Source organism: Heterocephalus glaber, unplaced genomic scaffold (assembly GCF_053883595.1).
Source record: "Heterocephalus glaber isolate CG9 unplaced genomic scaffold, H.glaber_assembly_v1.0 deba00001429, whole genome shotgun sequence".
In the NCBI taxonomy this organism is placed as follows: domain Eukaryota; kingdom Metazoa; phylum Chordata; class Mammalia; order Rodentia; family Bathyergidae; genus Heterocephalus; species Heterocephalus glaber.
This window is the reverse complement of record NW_028258294.1, coordinates 6,423,603-6,449,779: the sequence shown is the minus strand read 5'-3', so window position 1 is coordinate 6,449,779 and position 26,177 is coordinate 6,423,603. Positions and strand designations below refer to the sequence as shown.

General features: G+C 32.7%; 1 protein-coding gene across 5 annotated transcripts in view; it reads left to right on the top strand.

Annotated features, from left to right (window-relative positions):
- Positions 1-21,478, top strand: part of Nox4 (NADPH oxidase 4) — a 158,478-nt gene extending 137,000 nt beyond the window's left edge. For all 5 annotated transcript variants that reach the window (XM_004868204.3, XM_021247197.2, XM_021247199.2 and 2 more), the window contains 5 exons: positions 1,861-1,980; positions 3,134-3,242; positions 5,421-5,489; positions 6,972-7,072; positions 13,427-21,478. In XM_004868204.3, coding sequence (XP_004868261.1) covers positions 1,861-1,980; positions 3,134-3,242; positions 5,421-5,489; positions 6,972-7,072; positions 13,427-13,547 — 520 coding nt within the window. In that variant the 3' untranslated portion in view covers positions 13,548-21,478. The remainder of the gene's footprint in view (positions 1-1,860; positions 1,981-3,133; positions 3,243-5,420; positions 5,490-6,971; positions 7,073-13,426) is intronic.
- Positions 21,479-26,177: the final 4,699 nt, after the last annotated feature.

Below are 26,177 nucleotides of genomic sequence, written 5' to 3'. Positions count from 1 at the left end.
ACTTAAATATGCAATGTACATGTATTAATCATGATAGACTAAATTCTGCTTCAGTAACTCATTAACTTTGGAACATCCCTGAAAATGTGATGAAACAATAAGCAGATATATTCCTTGCTCATGCTGTGTTATCTGTGAGTCTGGTGGATCCCTAGGACAGTGTCCTTCAAGTAAGAATGCTTCAAGGATTCAGTGTTCCTTTTTTCTGGTTCAGCTCACAGCTTTTGCTCCCCATGGAAGGAAAATAACTTTTCCCTACCCCATTCTGGAAGTGACAGCCCAATGGTGGGAACCAGACATATGAACCAATGTAAATTTCAAAAGCCTGTGAAGTGTACCCTCCAGAGTCAATGAGAGAAAATTAGATTTGCCAACAACTGATAGTTACACAGACTAAATGTCAGATTCCAAAGGAATGTCCATTTGTTAATTCATTTAAAAAACATTTACCAGTCATCAAATACTAAGCCCACAGATGCATAATCTTAACTGATCTACTAATGGCTCCTAACCATGAAGAACATGCATATTGTAAGACTTACTACACAAGTGTAGTTTTCTGAAATGTCACTAATTTTTAATAAAGTTATTTTTATAATGGATATCAAACAGTAAAATGGCAGTGTCTTCTATACATTAAGGATTGATTTTTATGTCTGGAACTAAGTGGTCCATATGATGATTCCACAGTCATCAAAGGTAGACCATAATAAAGTCAATATCCCAGGCACTAGGGAGGAAAATATATAGAGGAATAAGGAGATACAACTTTTATCTCAGAGTGCTTATTCCAAAGTACCTATCCAGTTTTTCCAATTGCACTTCCATTTATATCACATTGGCCCGAACATAGACATAGCCCAAAGACATGAATGGAATCTAAGATATGGAATGTTTTGGCTGGACACTTTGCTTTCCTGAATAAAATTAGTGTTGTATTACTAAGAAAAGGGACGATGACTATTAAGTGAGCAGTTAGCAATTTCTGTTGCATAAGAAAAGTTTCAAGCCAAATACGTTGGTATATAGCTATAATCCCACCTACCTGAGAATCTGAGGCAGGAAGACCATGGGTTCAAAGCCAGCTTGAGCAATTTAATGAAACTCTATCTCAAAATAAAATTTAAAAAGGGGTAAGGATGTAGTTCTGGGGTAGAGAGCTTTCTTATCATGTATAAAAATGTATAAAAAGAAATAAAAGAAATGTCACATATGTTGAATATATGTAGAGTAAGTACAGCTTAACTTTTTTTGTTCTTCAGCTGTTTCTATACTTATAAACCTAACTGGGACAAGGGGAAGAGAGTGTTAGATCACTTTCTTTCTTCCTATTATTTTTCTGTTCCCATAATAAATGTGTAAGGAAATAATTCTGCTACACACCTTGCCATTGAAGGGAATACCATTCAATTAAACATAGTAAATTGGTGAGCATTTTAATAGGTCAATTACACTAATACAATATAATCAGAGTTTTTTTTGTTTTTTTTTTTTTGGTACCGGGGATTGAACTTGGAACCTTATGCTTGCAAGGCAGCACCAGAACCACTGAGCTAAAGCCCCAGCCCCTATAATCAGAGTTTTAACCAGTCCCTACCTACCTATCCAGTGTGATTCTATTTCTATTTCCCAACACTTTAATTAAAATTTCTTTCAGAAAAGGTATGCTGACAAACGTGTGTGCTTGTTTTGATACAGTAACATTTCTTATTTCTTTAGGCTTATCACTGTAAGAAAAAATAAAATAAAGCCTGAACCACCACAATACTTAGAAATTGGATTCATTGTATTTGATATATACTATCTAAAATTAAGTTAACTTATTTTGAGTCTTCCAATCTTTGTCTGCCTTCTCTACAGGGTATACATCGATGGTCCATTTGGAAGTCCATTTGAGGAATCACTCAACTATGAGGTCAGCCTCTGTGTGGCTGGAGGCATCGGAGTAACTCCATTTGCGTCAATACTCAACACCCTGCTGTATGTCATTTTAAAAAGCTTACATTCAAATTTGGCAAGTAAAAAATAAAGCAGTGAAGAATTCATAAAGATAATTATTTCAGAAAATATTAGAACTATGAGGAAAAGAAGACAGATTAATAGGATACAGAAATAAAGGATTGGTATTGTAGACACATGTTCAGGCAAAGCTTTTGAGAAGATGGCAGATAAATACATCATTCCTTGTTTATTACTTAGCAATTTTACAACAGAATGAAGAAATTTCAAAGGTGACACTACCTAACTAGGAAACACTCTTATGGTACTTTAGTTCCAGGATAATAAGCAAATAGTTGATGGATTGTCTTAAAAATACAAACACACTGACAGCAAAAAGTTGCTCTCTAATCTATTCCTTTTCATGTGAATGGAATAAACACAATTTGTATTGAAATATGTTTATAGATTATCAAAAAAGAAGTTGAAGCAATGTGTATTAATGACATTTTATTTCACTTTTCAATACTAGAGTGATTTCAAGACTTTCTGAAGGTTCTTACAAAAATAACTGTATTCCAAGCCAGAAATCATTTTTTTCTGACAACACATTGCAAGTTATTTAGCCATCTAATGTTATGAAAAAAGAAGAACATTTTCTTAACCTCAAGTCTATTCAGTTATAAATAGGAAACCAGACTTGGAATTAAGAGTGTCTGGAATGCATTACATATTAGGTGGTTGTGAAATCTTTTCTTTAATGATTATTAAAAAGGGGGTAAACAACCAAGCTTCTGGAATGATTTTCGTTCATTTTGCCTCAAAGTAAGGACAAGACCAAATGACCTTTGGATCCCTGCTCAGTGGTAGAATTTATTGAAAATAGAAAACTTTTTTTTCTGAGATGCGAGGCCCAAGGTTATTCTGATTCAAAAGTTCAGTTTATGGTCTTCAGATGAAAATGGGTGATATTCATGTAGCATTCAGAAGTAAAACACTTAATAATGTATACCATGCCTTTGAATTAGTATATTGCATATTGCATTTATTTGAGAATAATAAGTACTATATCAAGTACCAGAATGTGACTAGTTGTTCTACTGGTTACCTTAATGAAAAGTAAATCTTCAAGAATATAGGAACTCTGTAACTTTTTTATAATGCTAATCACTACCATGTTATTTTAATTTTTAAGAGATGACTGGAAACCATACAAGCTTAGAAGACTGTACTTTATTTGGGTGTGTAGAGACATTCAATCCTTCCATTGGTTTGCAGATTTACTCTGTATGTTTTATGACAAGGTAATATTAAGACTTATTTTATTTTTGCAACTTTTATTTAAAAATAATTATTTTATTTTATATTACAAAAGCAATATATTCTTGTTTGAGAATAAAAATTCTCATAAATCTAGAAAATGAGATTAAATTGGTTAATAATTAGGCTTACATATCTTTATATGTATATTTGTATGTGTGTATTTAATATACTTTAACATAAAAATACTCATTTAGCATTTAATATAATCAATAAACTATCATTAGACTTCTTGAAACACTATAGCAACTCAAAAATCCCTGTAACATTTAATTTAGTTATCTTTATTATATTCAAATTGTGCAAGTAATGTACATACTGATTTTTGCCACAAATACCACAAGCAATTCAAATTAAAATCTCTCTTAATATTCCTACCAAGTCTGTGTAACCAGTTGTCTTATGAGTGTCCTATTATGCTATTTACTTTTTCTTCAAATTACTTTTCATAAATGTATTGCTATGTCTTGAAATTTTTTGTGTTAGCAAACATAGAGCTAGCTCATTCTTTTTACTGCAGTAGAAAATTTCATTATACAGGTATATCGAGTTTATTTAGCAATTCCTTCACAGTGGATATTTCCTTACTACAAAACTGCTGAAGTGAATCATTGCACAGGCCCCTTTGTACAGGAATTCATTCAGTCAGTGGTGCTATCATTCAACAAGTATTTGTTAATAGCCTGCTGTGAATCAGGAACTGTTTTACAAGCTGGAGATACATCGTGTTGCAAAATAAAACCAAGTCTGTGATCTCTTGAGTGTTATAAGTGGGAGAGGTAGGCAACGAGCCAATAAATACACAAGGTATCAGATTCTAACATTTTGAGTAGGACAAAGAAGAAAAGGCAAGCAGGGGCAAAGCAGTACTACCAGTAGAAGGCAAGTTCATTTATGTCATGAGTTCAGGAATGATCACCAAACGAAATACTGTTTAAACAGAGACTTGAGAGAACAAGCAGAGAAGTCAAGTACCTTGGGGGTCAAATTCAAGGCAGAGGAAACTACTTCACAGGACAGAGCCCTGGTGCAGTAGTGAGTGTGATATGTTGAAGGAAGAGAAAGGAGGTCTGTGCAGATGAAGCAGAATGAGCAAAGGCAAGAACAGTAGAAGGGCAATTAGAGAGGCGGCGTGTGAGTGCTTTTCCAGGGAAAAGTAGATTACAGAAGGCCTTTGGATTTTATGTAAAAGAAAAAAATGGTTTGGGGACATATACCTAGAATAGTCAAAAGCAAGGAATTTAATAGATACTTGTACATTGATGTCTATGGAAGGTGGTTACACAGTAACCAAGAATGAAAACAATCTAATTGTCTATCAACTGATGAATGGATAAACACAATTTGGTATGTGCACAGCATAGAATATTATTTAGCCTTAAAAAAAAAACATTCTGACACATCCTACCACATGGATGAATCTTGGAGACATTAGGCCAAGTGAGTTAAGCTGACACAAAAGGAAAGTATTACATGATCCCTATTTATGTGGCACCTATGGAAATGTAACTCACAGTGACTTAAGGTAGAATGGTGGTTGCTAGAAAGGAAGGAAGAAATGGAAAATTGTTTGACATTTTTTCCAAGTTGCTCATTTGTGCAGGTATATTTCTTGCCTCATACATTTTTACATAAGAAAATCAGTGTTGAATGAGTAGAAATCAGGAATAAGAAAAAAATGTATAGTATTTATTTTTATTTTTGTTCTGTTTTGGAATTTTAGAATTTGTATCCTATATCAGTGTTGTCTTTTTAAAAAGAAACTTATGTTCTTGATGAGTAATCTACTCCTGAATTGAAATTTAGAGATCCTTATGGAATAAAATATGAACATTTAGAAAGGACTTAGGTGAATATTAGTATGATAACTTCTGTATCAATAAAGATAGAAATTTATATCCATCACCATCATTGTAAGTAATTTTTGTCAGCAAGGTAGGACAAGTTATCAATGTTTAAATTTGTCCTTGGTCTATATACATATTATATACATTCATATACTATATACATACATAAATATACACATACATTTCATTGGCTTTAAATGTTCACTGTAAGCAAATTTATGTGTTAAATTATAGAATCACATGTGTTAGAAAAGAAGAAAACCTGGGTATATAGAAAGAATTTTAATAAGTTTATTCATTTTAATGTCTTCTCAGTTTTGGCAAGAGAACAGACCTGACTATGTCAATATCCAGCTGTACCTCAGTCAAACAGATGGGATACAGGTATGTGTTGGATGTTATTGTTAATTAAACAAGCCTCATGATAACAGAAGATTTTCTGTAGGAGCTGCGCTAGAAGAAAAGCTCTGCAGGTGGTTTGTGCAGGAGTTTCCTTGAGGAAAGCCTCCTTTGGAATCCATTCAGCAAACTCCTGGCTTGTCCTTGAAGTCAAACTTATTCTGCCTTTCAATTGTCCTCCTCAGCACAGTCTGGAGCAGACCTTTGCAGTCCCTCTATTCACTCTTCACTATCGCTTCAAGTTTATTGCCTGTGGAGATCATCACAACCTTGTGATGTTTTTCATCTGTAAGAGGTTAAATTTGGAGAGAGATGAGTCATGTACAATTAAGTATAGTTAATTCCTAGAAAAATTAATAGCCATCATGTATTACTTATTTTACTCTGCTAGACTCGGTACAAATTTCACGTGCATTACCTTGTGGTATAATCACAACAGATTTGAACAGTTAATATTACTATCCCCATTTTGCAGATGAAGAAACTATTTAGAGACAATATTAAAGAGCTGTGGAAAGTGATAAATCTGGGTGTGTATGCTTTCCAGATTTTATAATAGGATTTTCCATCATACATTTTCACAATGTTTTGAATAAAAATATGAATGCTTGTCAGTTACTTCTAAACAAGTCAGATTTCTACCTTATTTGCAATGTTAAAAACTATTTCATTTTTCCACACTCATGAAGCAAGTCAGTACCATTTTTCCTCATGGTATAATTATAATTAAATTACAGAGTAAAATTATATTTGATACTCAGCTTATCTGCCTGAAACTCTCTCCCCTCGTCTGCTTGCATTTTTGAATTGTGGATTTCAATCTAATGTTCTAGTAATTGCAAACACTTGACCATTAACTGTTATTTGTTGATGGACTCAAACAGATTTGGAACTCTGCTGTCTCAGGCTGTCTTCTTCAGGATTGTTTCCCCAAATTTATGATAATAATTTGTAGTAATTTACTGGTATAATAAGTCAAATATGACAACTGTAATTTGTGTGCAAAAATACTTCAGTGAAGTTTATGTGCTGAGCCTTTTGAGAATGAGCGACCAAGTAGAAAGCATCCTCCATCATACATTGCAGGGGTTTTTTTGTTTGTTTGTTTTGTTTTAAATAAAGCAACTAACTAAAGTCTAGGAAAGGGGGTTGGGGATTTAGCTCAGTGGTTCTGCTGCCTACCTCAAAAGTGCAAGGTCTTGAGTTGATCCCCAGTACCAAAAAAATTAAATAAATAAAGTCTAGGAAAATCAGCCATTTCTAAAACTGGCATTCAAGAAGATAATGGATTTTCAAGGAAAAGAAGGAAACAATGCTTTGAAATTATTCTTCTTAATAGGTTTCCATTTGGTAATTCTATCACAGCAATTTGATAGGAAGATATAGCACCAACAAAACTGATGTTAGAGAAATGAGTTGTGTATCCAAATTTGAATCATATAAAACATAGTATTTTCATTTTGGCAGAAGATAATTGGAGAAAAATATCATGCATTGAATTCAAGACTATGTGTTGGACGTCCTCAGTGGAGACTTCTGTTTGAGGAAATAGCAAAATGTAACAGAGGGTAAGTACTATGGTTCAAAAATACTTGACATGTGGCTAATGATCAAATTAAAATATTACAAAATCAACACATGCAGTGTTTAAAGATGAATTAGCAATAAACTTACAAATTACAAAGTCATTTAAATACTCTCTTATAATCAAAAGAAAAAGCAAGATATTGCCCTACATATGTATAATGCCAAATAATTAAAATTTGCCTTAGAAATAGTAAAATTTTTATGAATGAGACTCTTACTTTTCAATTTAGGTAGACTCATTTAAAATAGTTATTGATTCCTACAGCATATATTAGGTAATTACGGAAAAGCTCTTCAAAATCATATTGGCAAAAAGGCAAACTCACTTATACATATAACAGTGTATATATTTAAAAATTAAATATTCACACCTTATTATCATGATATATTAATGAAAAAATCTTTTCACTGTAAAATGAAGTCTCAAAAGCAGAAATATTTCCAAACATAATTTTTTTTCTTGGAAACTATATCAAGAAGCTTAGCATTATGGACTACACATTTATGATCTGAATAAATTACTGTTTAAGCAAAAGCATTTATTTTATGACACACACTGGCCAACCCATTCATCTCCTGTAAAATTTTCGTAGTTCAGAGCAGTGATATAAAAGAATTCTAAAAGGATTTTGGAAACTGTATGCCCATCACAGCTTTTTAAGTTTACATGTAAATAGTTTCATCATAAGTTTAAATGGTTGCAAATATTTCAAATATATTGTAGATATTGGTATTTTACAGTCAAAGTAATTCCTTTAAACATAGTACCTGGAATATAAATATCATACTTGTTATCAACATCATTTATTGTAAAGATGCACAAATAGGTTCCTCATTAGCACTTGGAAATTGTACATCATATTTTTTTCTTTTGAACTTGTATTTCTATTCTATTAATCCAGAGAAGTCTATCAATATTCAATGTATTTTTACATTTGAACTGATCATACTTATATTGGTAAATTAATCATCCTGTGACAAGAATACACATACATGATTTCACCTGTGAACATAAAGCCCGCGGGTTGTTTTTCTTTTGACTTGAATTACCATGATAATTAGTATATACCTTCACTTGATGTCATAAACATGTTCTGAGAAGTATATCATTAGGCAATTTCATTGTTGTGTAAACATCACAGAACAGACTTACCCAAAACTAATGGTATAGCCTACTATATATCTATACTGTATAGTATATTGTACATATAGTATCAATATTTATGTATGTACCTAATTATATACACATATAGAATAGCTTATTGCTTCTGGCAGTTATTGTTGTTTGCTGAACAAGCAACACTAGATTAAATCAACATCAAGATATAAGGATGCAAATAAGATTCACAGTAAACAGGAGATCTGTGAATGGTGGTGTAATGCAGCATACTGTGTTATGCTAAACTTTTTTTAATATATAGGACATTTAAAAATAACAAAAAGTATAATATAGCAAATACTTAACCCACTAACTTAGTTGTTTATTATCCTTACCACATACTATGTACCAAACAAAATTGTATGTGCTATACTTTTATGCGACTGGCAGTGAGTGCAGTAATATAATCAGACAGGACCACCATCATATATGTGATCCGTTCTTGAATGAAATGTGAATATGCAGCATATGAATGTAGTGAACAATTCACAATTTTTAAAATATATTTTAATAAACATCAAAGGATGGTTGACTGTAAATGCACATGCCAGCACATTAAATGGAAAGTGTTGAATCCTAAATTCTTGGATTGAAAAAAAATTTTTTTTACACCGAAAGGATCAGTTTCAAGATGGCCTCTGGGTCCACCTTCAAAGATTTTGTTTTAGAAGTTGTTAAGTGAAGTTCAAGATGAAAAATTTTAAAAGAATTAAAGTTACATTTACTTGCAGCTGTGTTTGAAACCACTTCTATAGCATTCTCTTCTTATGAACTTTTTTGTGATGAAGAGAAGGAGTATTTACAAAGCAGAGATCTTCTGTAACATTCAGGGTGCTAGTGAAGGTGAATTGTAGAGAGTAAACAGTGCAAACCCAATTTTGACTAAATTCTTTTCCCATCGTTCTCCAGTATCATGTACCTATGGTGGATAATCCTTTCATGCTCATTTGACTCTTGCTATGCAGCACCAACATGTTCCTCTTAATGGCATTTAATGACCTCTGATAAGCGTTCTTTTATTGGTCTTCATAGAACATTGCAGAAAACTTTGGCAAGACTGTTCAATTTTGAAACCAAAGCCCAGACGGTAGAGAATCACTTATAGGAATTGAGATTGGGATTATTGTTTTTTGTCAGTTTGTAAGAATTCTCATTTGTTATAGGGATCATGTTTTAGAATGACTTTACATGCTTGTTTGTTTTTTCTTCAAACAACAAAGCTAGTTAAGAAGAGTAAATGTGCACCATCTATTGTTGAAATTTTGCACAGTTCTTCATTATGTGTATTTGTTCTAGGATAAGCACCTGAAGTCCATTATTTTTGAAGGAATAAGATACTTAGGAAAAGAATAGATCAATATCTTAAGGCTTCATTAATTGGACAATAAGTATGATATGAATAGAAAGTTACATCTATGATATAATATTTTGACTAACTTCATGCACATAAATTGCTGAAAGACCGTATAGAGATAAACATAAGGATGAGAGGCATATAAATTAAACTTTTTAAATACTGTATGCTGGGCATCAATTCTTAATCTTAAGAAAGTGACTATTAAATCTGTAGGCATTTATTTAGTATACTACGTACAGTACAAATTTAAATTAAAGAGTGCTGGGTCCAAAAGAAGCAACTGGTAATTCATGATAACGTATTCTTACAGAAATGTGTAAATATATATTCCTATTTGTAAAGATTTGTATGTTTATATACATATATGTGTATGTATAGGTACATATATCTGAAAAATATAAACCTTGTAGTTTTTGAACAAAAAATTAAATGAATCTACAGTTTACAATTCTTTGACTTACTTTTAAATGATACCTGTATATATTGATCATGGATAAGTTCCATGTAATTTTATCTCACAATAGTATAAAATATGAATAATCTGACCATTGCTACTTTAACTATGGATTTTAGGTTACCTTTTGTTCTTTACACTTATAAACAGTGCTAAAATCACTATCTTTGTATAGATTTTCTCCTATAAGAGTATTATAGTAGATTCGAAACTTACAATGGAATTACTGGCTCAAAATATATGTACACTTAAATACTTCCCTATCCAAACCAAAAAGACAAGTTAATTTACTTTCTACATGTATACAAAAGTGATTCCTTCCTTTTGTATTAAACTCAGAAAATGAATTACGTGATGACATTATATGATGATGGAAAGTGAAAGAACTTTTGAAGTGACCTTGCCTTCATCATTGTTTTACAAATGAAAGTGGAACCCCCAAAAGATAATGAGTTATTGAAAGCTATAGTTAATGCATCAGAATTCAGACTTGAATCTAAATGTCCTGAGTGGAGGTACAATATGAGTTTTATAGCAGGGCATAGAAAGATCGCTAATCTTATTTTTCGTGTCTGTCTTGGAAGATGGGGTTGGCAGTAAGGCATTATAAGAAACTCTCATTATAAGAAACTCATTCACTATATTGCTGCAGAATATTAACTATAATACAGTAAAAGCACTAATAACTAATTTTTCAAAAATATACTCTTGCTTTGTAAACCACTTAGTATTTAATAACCTGCCCAAAAATTATTTATATCTAACCCAAATTTAATTTTCTATTGTTTGTAATTATAGTATGCATCATATTTTAAGCTGTTGAACGTGTGCATTATGCAAAGGAAGAAAAGATTAACTTTGGTAAAATGTTTGAAACTGTCTTTATTTTGTTGCCTCAAAGTGTTTTGAAATCAATACAAGTTAAGGAAATTGAGATTTGACCCTTCACATTTGCTCCTGAGCTTGGGACAAGTTACTCAAAACTTTCTGGCTCAGTAATACAAGGAGTGATATTCTCTTTGGGGCAAAGAAGTTCTCATTGTATGAAATCTCACATTTTCAAATCTATGTGGAAATGCAAGTATTGACATAGTAGGAAAATTATACACAAGTATATTGCACATTTATAAAACTAATTTATAGTATTTACTATTCAACAACATTCTCCACTTCATATTTGAATCTCTCTCCATCATTCTTATTGAAGTTTTGTAGATAAATTTCTAGATCATCCTTGGACTGCAGTAATCTAGTGCAAAGATGGTGCAAATGGATTGCAAAGATTAATTGTAGATATTAAAGATGTTGTAGGATTTAATTATGTTAGTGAAAGTGACATTTAGGAACTCATCAAATCACAGAAAAAAATATAAACAATTGAAAAGAAAATGTGAAAAACTCATCACAAATGTTTCACAAATAATGACTTAATTATCTAGTATTTAAAAGAAGATTTTTAGGAAATCTGAAAAACTTAAAAAATAAACTAAAAAATATAACTGTAAATTACCCTGTCAAAGAAAATAAGGACACCTTATTGCAATTAGGTAGTGTAACAGAATGTATACAAAGAAAATTACTCTTTCTTCATCTTAATGAAAACCACACTATGGTTTTAACAGCAATCCAAGTTTTATTAAATATAAAGTCATTAATTTTCATACTTATTTCTTCTGCTCTTTTTGAATTAAATTAACACTTTAATTTGTTTCTTAAGGGTAGACCATAGATCATGGGCTTCAGACCTCTCATTTCTAATAAAAATAGTTACTACTATAAATTTCCTTCTAAATACAACTTTACCTATACCTTCTAGGGTGGAAATTAAAGATCAAGGTGCTAGGGAGATGGTTTCCTCTGAGGGCTCTATATCTTGTAGGTGGCTGCCCTCTTGCTGCCTCTTCATATGACCTTTGTTCTGTGCATGTACAAGCCTTGTAGTTCTGTAGCCAAATTCATGTTGTCTCTTCTTACCCATGAACAGATCAATATTCAGTCAAAGACTAGCCTCCACAGGACTCTTGACTTCCTTTCAATGGCTCCCCTTTCTCTTTCATGTTCTGCCGCACAGATTCTAGCTATTTTGGCCTCCGTGAACCTATGAACTCCATTCTTTGTTCAATTTAATGAAAGTCCTTGGGTTTTCCCTGTCTATGCTGTAGTGTGGAGATTTTCTCTAGGCCATGAGTAGAGATTTAACCCTCCATACTCCACCTCAGTGGTCATGGTTATGTGGTGTCTCTTCCCCAGTGTCTGAAAATACTTGTTTCATGTAGGTTTTTTTCTAGGAGTGTGATGCTTGTTGTTTGTTTTTCTTTTGCCATTCTAGGAATGAAACCCAGGCCCTTGTGCATGCTAAGCAAATGCTCTACCACTTAACAACATCCCAAGCCCTTTGTCTAGTTTTTTTTAATGCAGAATATAAATATTTGCTCATCATGGCTATAAGTAGAAATTGTTTTCATAGTTTCTGTTTCATTTTTTAAGGTGAAAACATATTTTCAGTATTTAATATAAAGTTTTCATATGCATTTAAATGGAGTCATTGTCTTTTCTCCCCAGCACCAATTATTTTCAGTGAGTACATGTTGTATTTGTCTAAGAAAATGTTAATCATTTTGATATTATAGGAAGAAGCTAATGCAAATCAATAGACTCTGGAGGAAGATCAGCTTGAAATACTATTAATTCTTGAGAATTATTAAGTCTATTTGTTAGGGATATGTGTTATTTGACTACTAAAATTTTATGTTAAAGAATAATAAAATTGGCTTGGCATTTGTTACAGTTATTACAGTGCATACAGAAGAAGGTAAATGTCTCCAGATTAATGTTATACTTCCTTATGAATATAAATTAGTCATTTAAAATTATCCTTCCGAATTATGATGTATTTTCTCTCTCACCTCATTTTGATTATTGCTCACGTAAATCCTTGAGGAAAGTTAAGAAAAAATATGTGTTGAGTGTCTAATGAAAGAAAAATTGACATAGTGTCAAGTGTGTTTATCAATTAGCCTCTATCACTTGTTTCTCTTTATATGGTTTCTGGCCTTACCAATAACATGTAATGAGAAAAAAACTGAAGCACACTCCTCAGTCTCTGTCTGACCATGAGAAAATTTGTACTTAGAGTTATATTTAAAATTTTATTCTGAATTCTAATATGAAGAGCATGATATGAATACAACATTTTTTCCTGGTGGTTATTTACATTTGGAAATAATTGGAAAATTGGGTTCTTTATTCAAAGTAACAAAAATTAACTTCGTTAGTATCTTAAACTCATACATACAAAACATTCCTTTTGTTATGCTCTACCTAATTTTCCTGCTGATTTCTCACTTCTTTTGCTCTCTTTCCAGGAAAACAGTTGGTGTTTTCTGCTGTGGACCCAACTCAATTTCCAAGACTCTTCATAAGCTGAGTAACCAGAACAACTCATATGGGACAAAATTTGAATACAATAAAGAATCTTTCAGCTGAAAAATTCTGATTGAACTAAGACTCTAAAGAGAGAATAAGTGCAATTTTTAAGACTGAGAACTCAGCTGAATCAGACAGTTGTTTTTTCTTATTTATGATTATTTAAAATGAAAATGCAGAGAATGTGGTAAGATGACAGGTCACATTACATGTTTAATCTGGAAACCAAAGAGGCCTTGAAGACTATGCGATGTGGTGATTCACTTCTTGATGATCAAATTAAAAGACCATGATTAGATGCACACTTGATTTTTATGGCAGATTCAAGAACTCCCTAGTGAGGAGCTGAACTAGCTTACTCTGAAAATGATAGCTGTGGTCCTCTCTAAATTGTTTTTGGTTGAACAAAATTAAAAATTCACTGAAACTCATATTTTTTACATTGTATATAAGCATAGTATCTTTAATTTGGAAATGCTCCAGGCAAATATATTCAGTATTTGAAAATGCAGCATACAACTCTGTATTCATACGGGTACTTTGTATTGATATCTAATCTTCCTCACTACTGATGCTAATACCCCTACTTGATGTCTGTAGAGTGTATGCTGATTGAACCTTCTGTAGGTATTGATATAGTATCTTCCCCCTCCTCCCTCTCTCTCTCTTCTTTTTCTTTCTTTCTTTCTTTCTTTCTTTCTTTCTTTCTTTCTTTCTTTCTTTCTTTCTTTCTTTCTCTCTCTCTCTCTCTCTTCCTTCCTTCCTTCCTTCCTTCCTCTCTCTCTCTCTCTTTCATCTGTCTAGGGAAATCTGCCCTCCCATATCATGCATTAGACACAGTGATTTAATAAGTCCTTTTCATCTTCAATTTATTTAACCTATTACTATTGCATAGCAATGGAAATATTACTATAAATTATAAAATGACGCATATATATCATTTATAAATAAGTTGTTGGTTGCCAACGACTTATTTCCGTTTTTTAGCATTTTGTCTTTTTCACTTTTTCCCCAAGGTATAGTTTGTCTTAGTATTGAAGTTGTTAAAGTGTTTCTTGTAATTTGCACTTTTAATTTGCACCAAAAAGCAACATATCTGGCAGCAGGCACTGAAATATAAGCTCTCTCTCCTTGGTCACACATGAGCTTATAATGGAGATATTGAAAGTGTAATCACATTCCTGAACAGGCTCATGCTATTTTATTTTCAACAAAAACAAATACTTTATTGATTATTCAAATTAAGCTTAGAACAAAGAATATTTTTGTAGTACTCTTAGGCCTAATGTTATCATTGGGACCATGCTGTGTGATCCTATGAGGTTATGGTCCTTGACTATATTTTTTTCTCAGAGGGGGAAAAAAAAATCCAGTTTTCTACCTTAAGAATTAAGGCGGGCTGGGGATTTAGCTCAGTGGTTCCACTGCCTTCCTCTCAAGCGGAAGGGCCCAAGTTCGATCCCCAGTACCAAAAAAAAAAAAAAAGGAACAGGGCTTATTTAAAAAAAAAGAATTAAGGCATTTATTTTATTGATTTTGTGTAGTACACATCTATGAATTCCTATCAAATATATCATATCGCTGAAATCAGCAGTCTGATTTGCCTTGCCTTTGTTAAAATTTTGTGTATAATATAATATGATAAATGGTGCTGTCATTTTCTATTTGACTCACCAATAGCAATCAAGCATGCTAAACCACCTGGCTTTGAATGACCATAAGCATATTTGCTTGTCCATATTTCTTCTTTTCCTTGGAATTTCTTCTTCTCCCTTCTGTGGAAAGTCAGAAAAAAATGATGGGAAATGTGCAATGTTCCTACAGATTTAGCTCTGAAGGCATATTTAATAGCCAGTTCATCTTGGTTATACTTTCTAGATTAACAAGAATTGTTTTGAAAAAACATAGCAGAAATAATTAGTGAAAAGAAGCTTGAATTATCCAGGCTTGATGTGCAATACTGACATTTTAGTGATTTTAATTTATGTGTATAATTATATTAAAGCATCTAATTTCAATAAGCTGGTATTTCAGAGCAGGTCTGCTATGCTAGATGAACAACCTTTCCAATTCTAAATTCCAGTAGATGTTCAAATGTTTAATGTTAAACTTAGTTAATTTTGGTTGCTATGGATAGGAATGAAATTAAATCTTCATCACACATTTGCTTTTATTTATTTATTTTTTCATGCTGGGGATCGAGCTCAGGACCTTGCGCTTCGAGGCAGGCGGCGGAACCACTGAGCTAAATCCCCGGCCATCACACATTTATCACACAGCTTTGCATTGTTTTGAGGGGTTTCATGGCAATAATTCTTGTCTTAAATGTCTTAAGTGACTCATTTTAGTAGCAATAAATATTAAATTTGAAATGGTGTCCTTAAAGGTCTTATAAGCTCACCTTACTTTTGCAGCAAATAAAGCAGCAACATCTGTTCACAAAACAGTGCAGGCTTAAGAAACACAATCTATTTATCTGGAATTAGAATTCATGTGAATATTAGCATGATAATTTTAGGAATTTGGGTTCTTGTGCTATCAATGTCATGGACTATTTGTGTGATTCAGGCTAATGACTTATGCTAAGGTTTAGATTTCTTATTTGTACTTTACCTTTTTTGGATAGCATATCTTTTCAAGAACGTTCAGCATGCATAGGGTGAAACACAACACATTACATATAAGTTTGTGGAGCCCACAAACAGTCATTCATAGCAAGAACCACCTCTGGGGGGAAATGATTATCACTCTAGGTCACTTTAACTCATGCATTTATTTTCTTTTGTAAGAAACTATAAAATTTTTATAGTATTATACTAATAAATTCACTTTGTGGACAAAGAATGCTCTTTATATGTCCCAAAACAAAGAATTTAGTATCTTCCATTAGTTTTTGGTCTTTTTCGATCTCCTTATTTATGCAAAGGAAGACTGTGATTTTACATATAAATAATACTAAAAGACCTTATACATTACTACACACATGTAGTCAAGTAAACACATAGTACATAGCTATGTACATTTGGAGCTTAGTTTGCTTTTTTTTTTTTTTGCTTAGTTTGCTTTTTAAAAATAATTTCATGTAAAAATGAAATGCTTGGTAATTCTTCATTTAGTGACTTGAAAATATCAGCTGGGTAACTGTGTTATTATAGAAACTTAAAAAAGGAATAAATGCAGTGGACCAGGTATAGGATAAAGTGATACAATTTATATAACCATGTTATTTGTAACTTCCCAAATCAATCTTTGAATACTTACAGAAGTCAATGGATTTAAATTGTGTGATACTTAGCAAGAGGCTTGTTAGACAATGAAAGGACTTTTGCCATAAATAGATAATGCTGGTTCTGAAGAATGATCTTTACGTTAAGGAGAGAAACTTTTAACAAAAAGTTTTTAAATTTTTTCTTTAAGGGTGGTTATACCAGCTGTCTAGTGATTTTTCTAAACAAACCAATCAGACAAATCGTTAAATTGATGCTCATAACATTTTCTTTTACTTATGCTAGCTAGAAAATTTCTAGATCCATCTATATTACAGAAATATAAAATACTGAAGTTAGGAATATTTTTATTTTGCAGTTGAGGAAACTGATGCCCAAAGAGAGATAGTAACTTATTTTAAGACATCTATTGAATTTATAGAATAGCTGAGACTAGTGCTCAACTGTTCTCATCTTTGCTACTGAAAGACTCTTTCCACTTCCCCTTGAATGATACATTTAATAAATTATCTAGTCCTGCTAGTCTGAATCTCTCTATAAAAATCTCTACTTTGTATTGGGAGGAAAATAAGAGTATTAATTTCAGGTGCAGATACAGAAAATTACATTCTTCCCAATCTATCTTCTGATTCTAAAATTATTAGTCTTATTTTTGCCTTTTAGAACCTACTTTCAGATACTAGTTTTTTGTTTGTTAGTTTGTTTTTATTTTTATTTTTTTCCCCCAGTACCAAAGATCGAACTCAGGACCTTGTACTTACGAGGCAGGCGTGTTGCCACTAAGCTAAATCCCCGGCCCTCAGATACCAGTTTTTAAACTTGATAATTTTGCCAAAGGTATTAGATTCTCCAGAGCTTTGCATTGGAAAAAATACATAGTAGTAAGGATTCTAGGAAATATTAAACCCACAGTTTTAATTTAGGTTCATAGACTAAAGTTATAACTTTACCAGCTTTTAAAGTACCAACTGAAATGCTTATATTAACAAATAAATATTTTTTTTTTACCTGTTTACATGACTATTATTTACTTCTTGTCCAGGAGAAAAGAGTTAGCCTTGTGAAAACTAGAGAGACAGGAAATAATGAAATCAAGTGGAATGAAATTGTCATTTATTCCATCCATGACAGAATAGTAAGAATTTACTGTTTCCCTCTGTCTAAATTTGCCATCTGTTGCCCCAACTTCTTTATTTCATTCTATACTATTTTCAAAGGCCAGAGTTCCAAAAGCTAGACTAAATTTTCCCAAACAAAGAAGCAGATATTTTCCAATATATAGGAGAATCCACTAAAAGAGAAAAGGAAAAGAGTCACATCGATCTTTTAAAATTACCAGAAGTTAAATAATATTTCTTTAGGACAGATAGTAATATTCTAAATACAGGGTACTAGGTGACATATTTAAGAATTGGTTCAGAGAAACAAAGGAATAAAGAAAAATAATCAAAGGAAAAATATTTAATATATCAAGACATACTTATACTTTTTTTGTATTGCATTGTGTTTATTTTTGCCTGATTTGCCCTGTCATATTGATGGCAGGCTAATAATCAAACCTTGATTTAGTTTTAGTTATTGATGAAGTAAAACATTTCCCAAGCATGTACTTGAATCTATCAAAAGCCATAAAATTACACATAATCTCTGACTGAGCAATTCTACTTTTTTTTTCTCTTAATTTCTTCAAAGAGGCTCAAATGTGGGAAAATCATTAATTTGATTTGAGAAATAAAAGGATGTGGTACTTTATTTGCTTTTAGGAAACCTTTCACATTTTCATTAGTACTAGAATTTAAAAGCTTTATATTTGATTAGAATTATCAGGCTTCTGTAAGAAACAGAGCTTTGATGAGCTACTATTTGACCTAGAAAAGACTTGACATTAAATGAAAACAGGCACTACTAAATACTCTAGTCTACATAACAATAAAAGAGAACAGGGTATCATGCATTGCTTCTGTTGCATATACTGTTCATTAAAATTTTGTCTTTGCAACGTCAGACTTCACAGCTATTCTTCCACCCAGAGAATGAAAACTTTCTTAATAAATGCAGACATTAAGACATGTATTCTCTCATATCTTCATGATGTATCTGCTCACTTATAGCAGCACATTCATTTGAACCTTGTTATCAATTTAGTATGACTATCTACTCTATTTTAGTGGTGAGAAATCTTCTTTGCTTACCTGCTGAGAAATGTATTGCAGCCACCATATTGGCTAAGGAGAACGCTGAAATGTTTTTTTCTCTCCAGTTGTTTTAGAGGAATGTAAAGTAGAATAAGGAGGAATGTGACCTGTGCTGCATTCTTGACTATGTAGTTAGAGGTGTTGCTCATTTATCCTCCAGGTTCCCTGGGTTATCTACTTTAGGAAAGGACCAGCTTTTCAGTCAGCTTGGCATCTTTAATGACAGATCTGCACATGCCCCAGATGCTATTGTACCTTTATTTTAAAATGATGATTATCTGCTTTGCAAATGGCATTAACAAGAAATTGTCTTCATGGTATTTTGCTCCTTAGATTTTAGAATTTATTTTAAAACCAGAGGTGAGAGTGGTAAAAATTACTTTGAAAAGTGGAAATAATTGACTGCAGTGCTGTTTCACCCTGAAAATGAGCCAGTGTTGTTAACCTTTTTGGTCAGCCACCTCCAGTGGCTTTGAAGTGAATAGGTTCCTACGTTAGCACTCAGGACATGTGGAGCCTTCATCGCTGAAATATATTGGAGCACTTATTCAAAAACAAATAATATCTACGTCTGACTAATTTATAGGGATGCAGTGTGGAAGAGTGTAATGGAGGGAATGAGAAGGTTGTAAAGAGAGATTTCCTGGGTAAATTTCTTTAGTCTTTTTTTTATTAGCAGTAAGAGTAAAGCACTGTTTTAAGAAAATAAAAGATTTAGTATTTAATCTTGTTTTCTGGACAAGCTGAGTAGCCATGAGCAAATCACCATCACTGTGTTCTGAGATCTCTATAAGCAAAATTTGCTCTTTCTTTTGGTGTGGTATGTGCCTTCTGAATTCCTCTTAGCTAGTTTTGTTCCAGCTCAGTGTTGTTGGAGATTGTATTGATTTATGAATATTAAACTAGTAATTGTTGGAGGGTGATATAAATTACCCTGCCTATTTAAGATATGATAGATAAAAAATACATGTTTATGATACATTCTACTGAATTAAAACTATTTCTAGTATCTTATAACTAGAAATAATTCTATAAAGGAAAAGCCTACTACATTCTAACTACTTTTTCCCTAGATGGAAATAAAGTAAATTTATTGCTTTCTTCTTTTACTGAAGATTCTTCACATTATATGTTTTAACCAAAGCTCACATTATTTTGTAGACTTGTATTTAAATTCTGTTTTTGCATCTTTCTGGTGGATTGTAAGAAAATTGCTTGAATGAAAATGCAATTCTAATGTGTAGTAACACTTTTCAAGTTTCATAGCATTCAGTGGTGGCAAGTTTGCCAATGGGAGGAAGTGTCATCCTTTCATCAGAATGTGAGATGTTTGGCAATACAGTGTGGCATTTGATTCTTATCTAGTTAAATGGAAGTGTGAAGTTACACAGTGCTGGAGGTGAAGTGCTAAATCAAGTTCAATACTTGTAAAAATTGAAAAATGCATTTATTTTTATATGTATATTGTTTACATTTGCAGAAAACCTTTATTGTTTTAGAAAATGACTTAGTGGTTAAAAGGTAAGCAAACAAAGTTCATCAGATATACCTAAATCTTCTACTGTAAATTAACTGTGCATTTTTGGTAGTGATAATTAAGAATTTTCCCTAAGGTTTTGAGAACAGGATATTGTAGTTTTCATCCTAATGAAAGGCCAGATGATCAAACTACTAGTGTGTGAAAACAATAAAGAAGTAATATTTAAGAAATATTCTTTTGAACCACGTTGAGAATGCCTAATTTCCAGGCAAATTTACATTTGTAATTTTCCTTTCAGCGCTATATGTAATTGGAATTGTAACATTCTAATATTTTTTCTTAAATTCTTTTATTGGTACAGTTTAGGTATGCAACACAATTACATTTCTCATTGGGAACTTGTACCTTTACATAATGCATCTTGGTTCTTATTTTTTCCCCATTCCTAGCCCTCCCTTCACCTCCTCCACCCTTCCCTATGTACAAAGACTTTATTTCCATTTTTTCCATTTCTCATCATTTGTCCTTTCCCTTCTTTCCTTTCCCCTGCCCCTCCCACTACCCCTACCCCTTTGGACCTTTTCTTCCTATTTTACATTATCAATTATTCATTCTAATCATTGGTACATTTTAGGTATACAATATAATGACATTCATCATTGGAAATTTGCACCTTTACATAATCTCTCTTGGTTCTTATTAGAACTGTAACATTCTGATCTCCAAATTTAACATGCTGAGTTTGGGATTTGGGTTTTATTTTTTGTTTGTTTTTGGTATTATTCTCCAATTCTTATAATTGTGCCCATTAAAATTAATATTAAATATTAATACATAGTTTTTTAATGTTAAAATTGCATATCTTTTTGTACAGAAAATTATTAAAATACAGTATGTTAATTATATCCAGTGAACCTTTCTAATTGATAATAGTGGATTTTAACTTTAAATAAACTTTGAGTATTCTGTATTTATGCCCATGTAATAACCTCTGCTTATAGGTATTTCTTTTTTCCAATGTGTTACCATCTCTCTATTTTGAAATTTTCTGAATGCTCAAAATGAAGAAGAATAAAAGAGTAACTCCCAGTGGGTGTAGTGCTAACTGCCTGTAATCTCAATACTCTGAGAAGTTGGGACAAGCAAATCACACGTCAAGCCCAGTATAGGCAGTTTAGCAACTTAGCAACACACTGTCTTAAAACAAAGCATTTTATAAAGGGTTGAGGATATAGCTAACTGCAAGAGTACTGGGTTCAGTTCTCATTATTAAACATAAAATAAGGAGTAATTCCTAACTCTCAGGTTTGTCTGACATTTACATAGGTGAGACATGAACCATCTGTTGCAAGCTCTGTCCTAGAAACCAGTTTTCCAATGCCATCTGAAAATTGATTTCCTCATTAGTAAAGCACAGACCAGAATTTTCTATAAGAATTGCTCTATTTTATATTTTGGTGTTGACTGTGAATTTCAGGAGAGTTACAGTTTTATAGTGGACTGGTTGAGTAAAAATGCTGTGGTCACCATTATGTCCTGTGATACGCCTAGAAGAGTATACAGAATTGAAAAGACTCCTGCATTAGCAGGGTGAAAAGTATTTTCAGAGCAAAAGGCACTGTGCTCCAATTTTCTAAATGTATGCTCTTCACATTAAATTATTCATTATTTTCTTTAGTCTAAATGTCATTTATAAGTCAAATCAGAAGCTGCAGTGCTCCAACTAAGAGCTTTTAGTAGTGGTAAGTTGTTCATAGAGTTTAAGCAGGTTACTTCATTATGTGGTACTGAATTTTTCTCAATCAATTTCTACCATTCTGAAATCTTTCAAGTGATTTATTTCCAAAGAATTTGCTTTCCTGTAATGATGTTTTGACCTGTGATTTTCACAAGGCTGTCATACATTCTGTAATGGACATTTCAATAGGTCAAGTTCAAATGCATTTAGAAGGCAAGATTATCAGTTATGTGCTTGCATTCCATATGTTCATTGTTTGCTTTGTGCTATAATGGGGTCATTAGTGCATGCTTTAGTAGCATTAGTGTTGTAAAATTGCTCATCACCAGCAGCCAGTGAGGAAAGAACACAAAAGATAATTGGGAAACAAATGGTTGAGGTGGGGCATGGGCAAATCAAGATGTGTGCGTACTTCAGTTCTGAAGATTAAAATTTTCTCTACAATGACTTTTCTTATCTATATTGATCATCTTATTGTTAGAAATGTGTTTGCCAAAGCTCAAAAATATGAAAATATGTGACAATAAAAATTTCTCATCAGACTTTTTATTAGAAAATGAAACCTATGTGCTCTCTTCAGCAGCACATATACTAGAAAATGAAACCTATAATAAAATATTTTAAGTACTTTGTGTTGTAGAGGTAATATTTGTAGCTTTCTGGCAAATGTATGACCAACACATTCCAGGATTGGGACATAGACCCAAAGAAATGTGTGAAAAATGTTTTTTGGCTTACAGAAACTTAATTATGATGGGTTTCAGAGCTATTTTACATGCATTTTGACAAGGCATTTTCTGAAATTAAATCACTAGTCTTTTCTGACAAAAACTTGGGAAATTTTGATTAATAAACAAGTTCATACCTTAAGACATTTAAATAACTATTTATGTGCCTCAAGTTTATTTATGATATTATTAAAAACTGGTTTATTTAGCCATTTATTTGTGATCTCTCATGGGATACTTGGCATGGCAGGGAGGTGAGATAATTGCCTTGTACTAGTCTTCCAAAAGAGATTGGAAAAAAAAATCTAGTAATGTGTTACAAGTGTGTGGGCTTTTTAAGCCTTACTTTTTGAAGACAATTGTTCCTATATATTTCCATTTTGTGTTATTTGTTGCAGCACTGGGGGTTGCCTGTTAGTAACAAGAAAGGCTACATAAATTATAACTGGGTAAATAGATCCCTGGGAGCCACCGCCACACTCTGAAGTTGTGCTATGACTACATCTTCTTTTTACAGTTGTTTAATTCAAACTTTTTCACCACCTATTTTTCTGAACCCAACTTTTATCTTGAATCTTTATCAGGACTCTCAGATATTTTTCTCCTGTTGTTTCCTAATAATAGTTCTTTAGAACCTACCTTTTATGCCTTACTTGGCATAAGCCTGTTTGGTTCTTGGATACACCTCAGCTTTGATCTGTTCCCTATTAGGTACAGAAATTAACCTGTTATCCTGGGTTTTGACTTTCCCTGTGTCTCAGGGCTGAGGATAGTCATCCATCTACTATTTCTGCCCAGTCATAGCTTCACTGTGCCCAAGGACCACAACTCCTGCTACAGAAGCTAGAGTCTTTATAGTAGCACAGTAGGTAGAGTTTGTTTACAGAAGAAATGAGGTTCTAAACTGGAAAGAAAGGGAAGGAAAAGAAAGGAAAGGAGAGGGGAGGGGAGAGGAGAGGAGGGGAAAGGGAAGAAAAAGATACTCTAGGACAATCATCTCTTACTACTTATGGTAGTTTTGTTCTGTCACCTTACAATGCATATTGAATTATTGAAAATCAAACCATTCTCCCTTTGGTCACATTTTCATCTGCCAGTGAATACATAAACTTACATACATGCATTTCTGTTTAAAGATACCTTATTTTATAATTGTGATTTAGATCTAAAGTGTCTCCCCCAAATTTCACATGTTCAAAGATGGGGCTTTTGGAAGGTGATTGGGTCATGGAGGCACTATTTTCATCAATGGATTAATCCACTAATCAGCTCATAGCTGAATGTGCTGTTCATAGGTGGAGCCTGACTAAAGAGAGTGGGTCACTAAGCCAGGACATGGAAGGGTGTATTCTTGTCCCTGACTCCTCCTTGCTCTCTATCCTTCCTGTCTGCCATGGTGTGAGCAGCTTTCATCTGCCATGCCCTTTCTGCCTGCCATCTGCCTTGGAGCCAGCCAGTCACTGACTGAGCCTCTTTGAAACTGGGAGCCAAAATAAATCTCACCTCCATTACATTGTGGCTGTCAGATGGATGTCAGGTGTTTTGTCTCAGTCATGGGAAAGTGATGATACATAGGTGATAGATAGAGTTGATTCATTAACATTGAACTCATGGCCAACAACACTGTAACTCATTCCTGAACAAAGCTTAGCTACTTATATATATATATATATTTTTTTTTTTTTCTCTAAGGTGAGAGGATAGACATCTTATCCTTAGGAACAATGAGTAACACTTCACTATTCTTGGGGGATATAATGAAGTCACCATCAAAAGCACAAAAATGTTAAAAACTTGACATTAAATGGACAACAGAAGGAAACTACTTTATCATATGCTGCAACAAGAAAGCAGAACATGGCCTTGTTTGGCCTCAGCTGTGATTGTGGGTCTTGAGGAATTTGACTGTTCTGTGCATGTCTGCAAATCACCATGAAAATGCCATGAGAATTGATTTGGGGGTGACAAAATATCTTAGTGAATAAATAATTTTCAAATGCCATGTCCCTGGCTCCTTCCTGCCAGGAATAGGGTTTGATATTATCTATTTTTCTTGGGTGTGCTGATGTGGAAGAGAAATTGTGTCTTTTCATAGCTTTATTTCTCAATCAGTTTTTAACTAACTTGGACAGTCTTTTCTGTGAAAGAGTTGCTTTTCCATCTTAATTGATCTGTTTCTCTTATCCATTTCCTGCTTCTTTCTCAAAAATAAAGAATATTATTGAAAAATATAGAAATTTTTATTGGACCAGGCTTATTAATAGTTATGGTTATTGCATGTAAAACATTGTGCATATACTGTGTGCAGAAAAAAATATTTACTGTGTCATACTTAGACAGGCCTGCCTGGAAGACTGGCCATAGGCTGCCATTTGGGAGCTTTGATATTAAAGAGGTTCTTACCACACTCCTGGAGTGGCTGAATGTAACCATACTTGTATACAAACAGCAAGATTTATATTGGACATCTACTTTCCTTCTGCAAATCTGAAATTTCTGTAAATGCTAAGTAGTCACAGTGGGAACTGTGCACACTGAATCTCTAATGATCTTCCTCAGTAGACATTTCACACATGTCACAGATTATTGCTGGAAAAATTAAGTATACCCTGTGTGGTTCCACTGAAGTGGATCTTTGAACGTTTGTGCCTGATTTCCATTGGATTTCATCCTAAATATTTTTTCCTTTACAGATTTTGGTTTGTATCCTTTCAGTATAGTACACCTGATCTGTGAGTACACCTCTACTGAGAATTGTGTCTCATAAATGAAAGATTAAGAGGCATCTATTATAACTACTATGGAAGAAATTAGGCCAACTTCATAAAATCAGATAGTAGATTATGGATAATTCATTTATTTTTTTGTTTTGTGACCTTTTTTATGAAAATGTATTTTAAAATGTTGCTCCGGTTATTATAATTTCATAGGTAGTTATCTGCTTACCTGTCATTTCTGCTAATTGTGTATTTCTTCATTGTACTACATGATCTTAGGGTTTTAATCATCTTTAAAGCCTTGGCTCCCAGCAAAATATTTGATTTCAGTAGGTTCTCAATAACTGCCTGCTAAATTAAGTCAAATTCTCATTGTGTTTTTTATAAATAAGACAGCTAATAGAAAATATTGAGTACTGTTAGGAGTACTTACAAATCCAGAAAGAATCTTAAAACAGTTGTTCTTGAGAAAGAAAAGAAATGTTAAAAAGAAAGTTAAATGAGAAGTGATCGATTAATTATGTATGTGATCAATGCCTTTTAAGCACTTAAACATTAGTTATTTGGCTAATTTAGAGAAGACATAGTATCAGTCACGAAAGCTT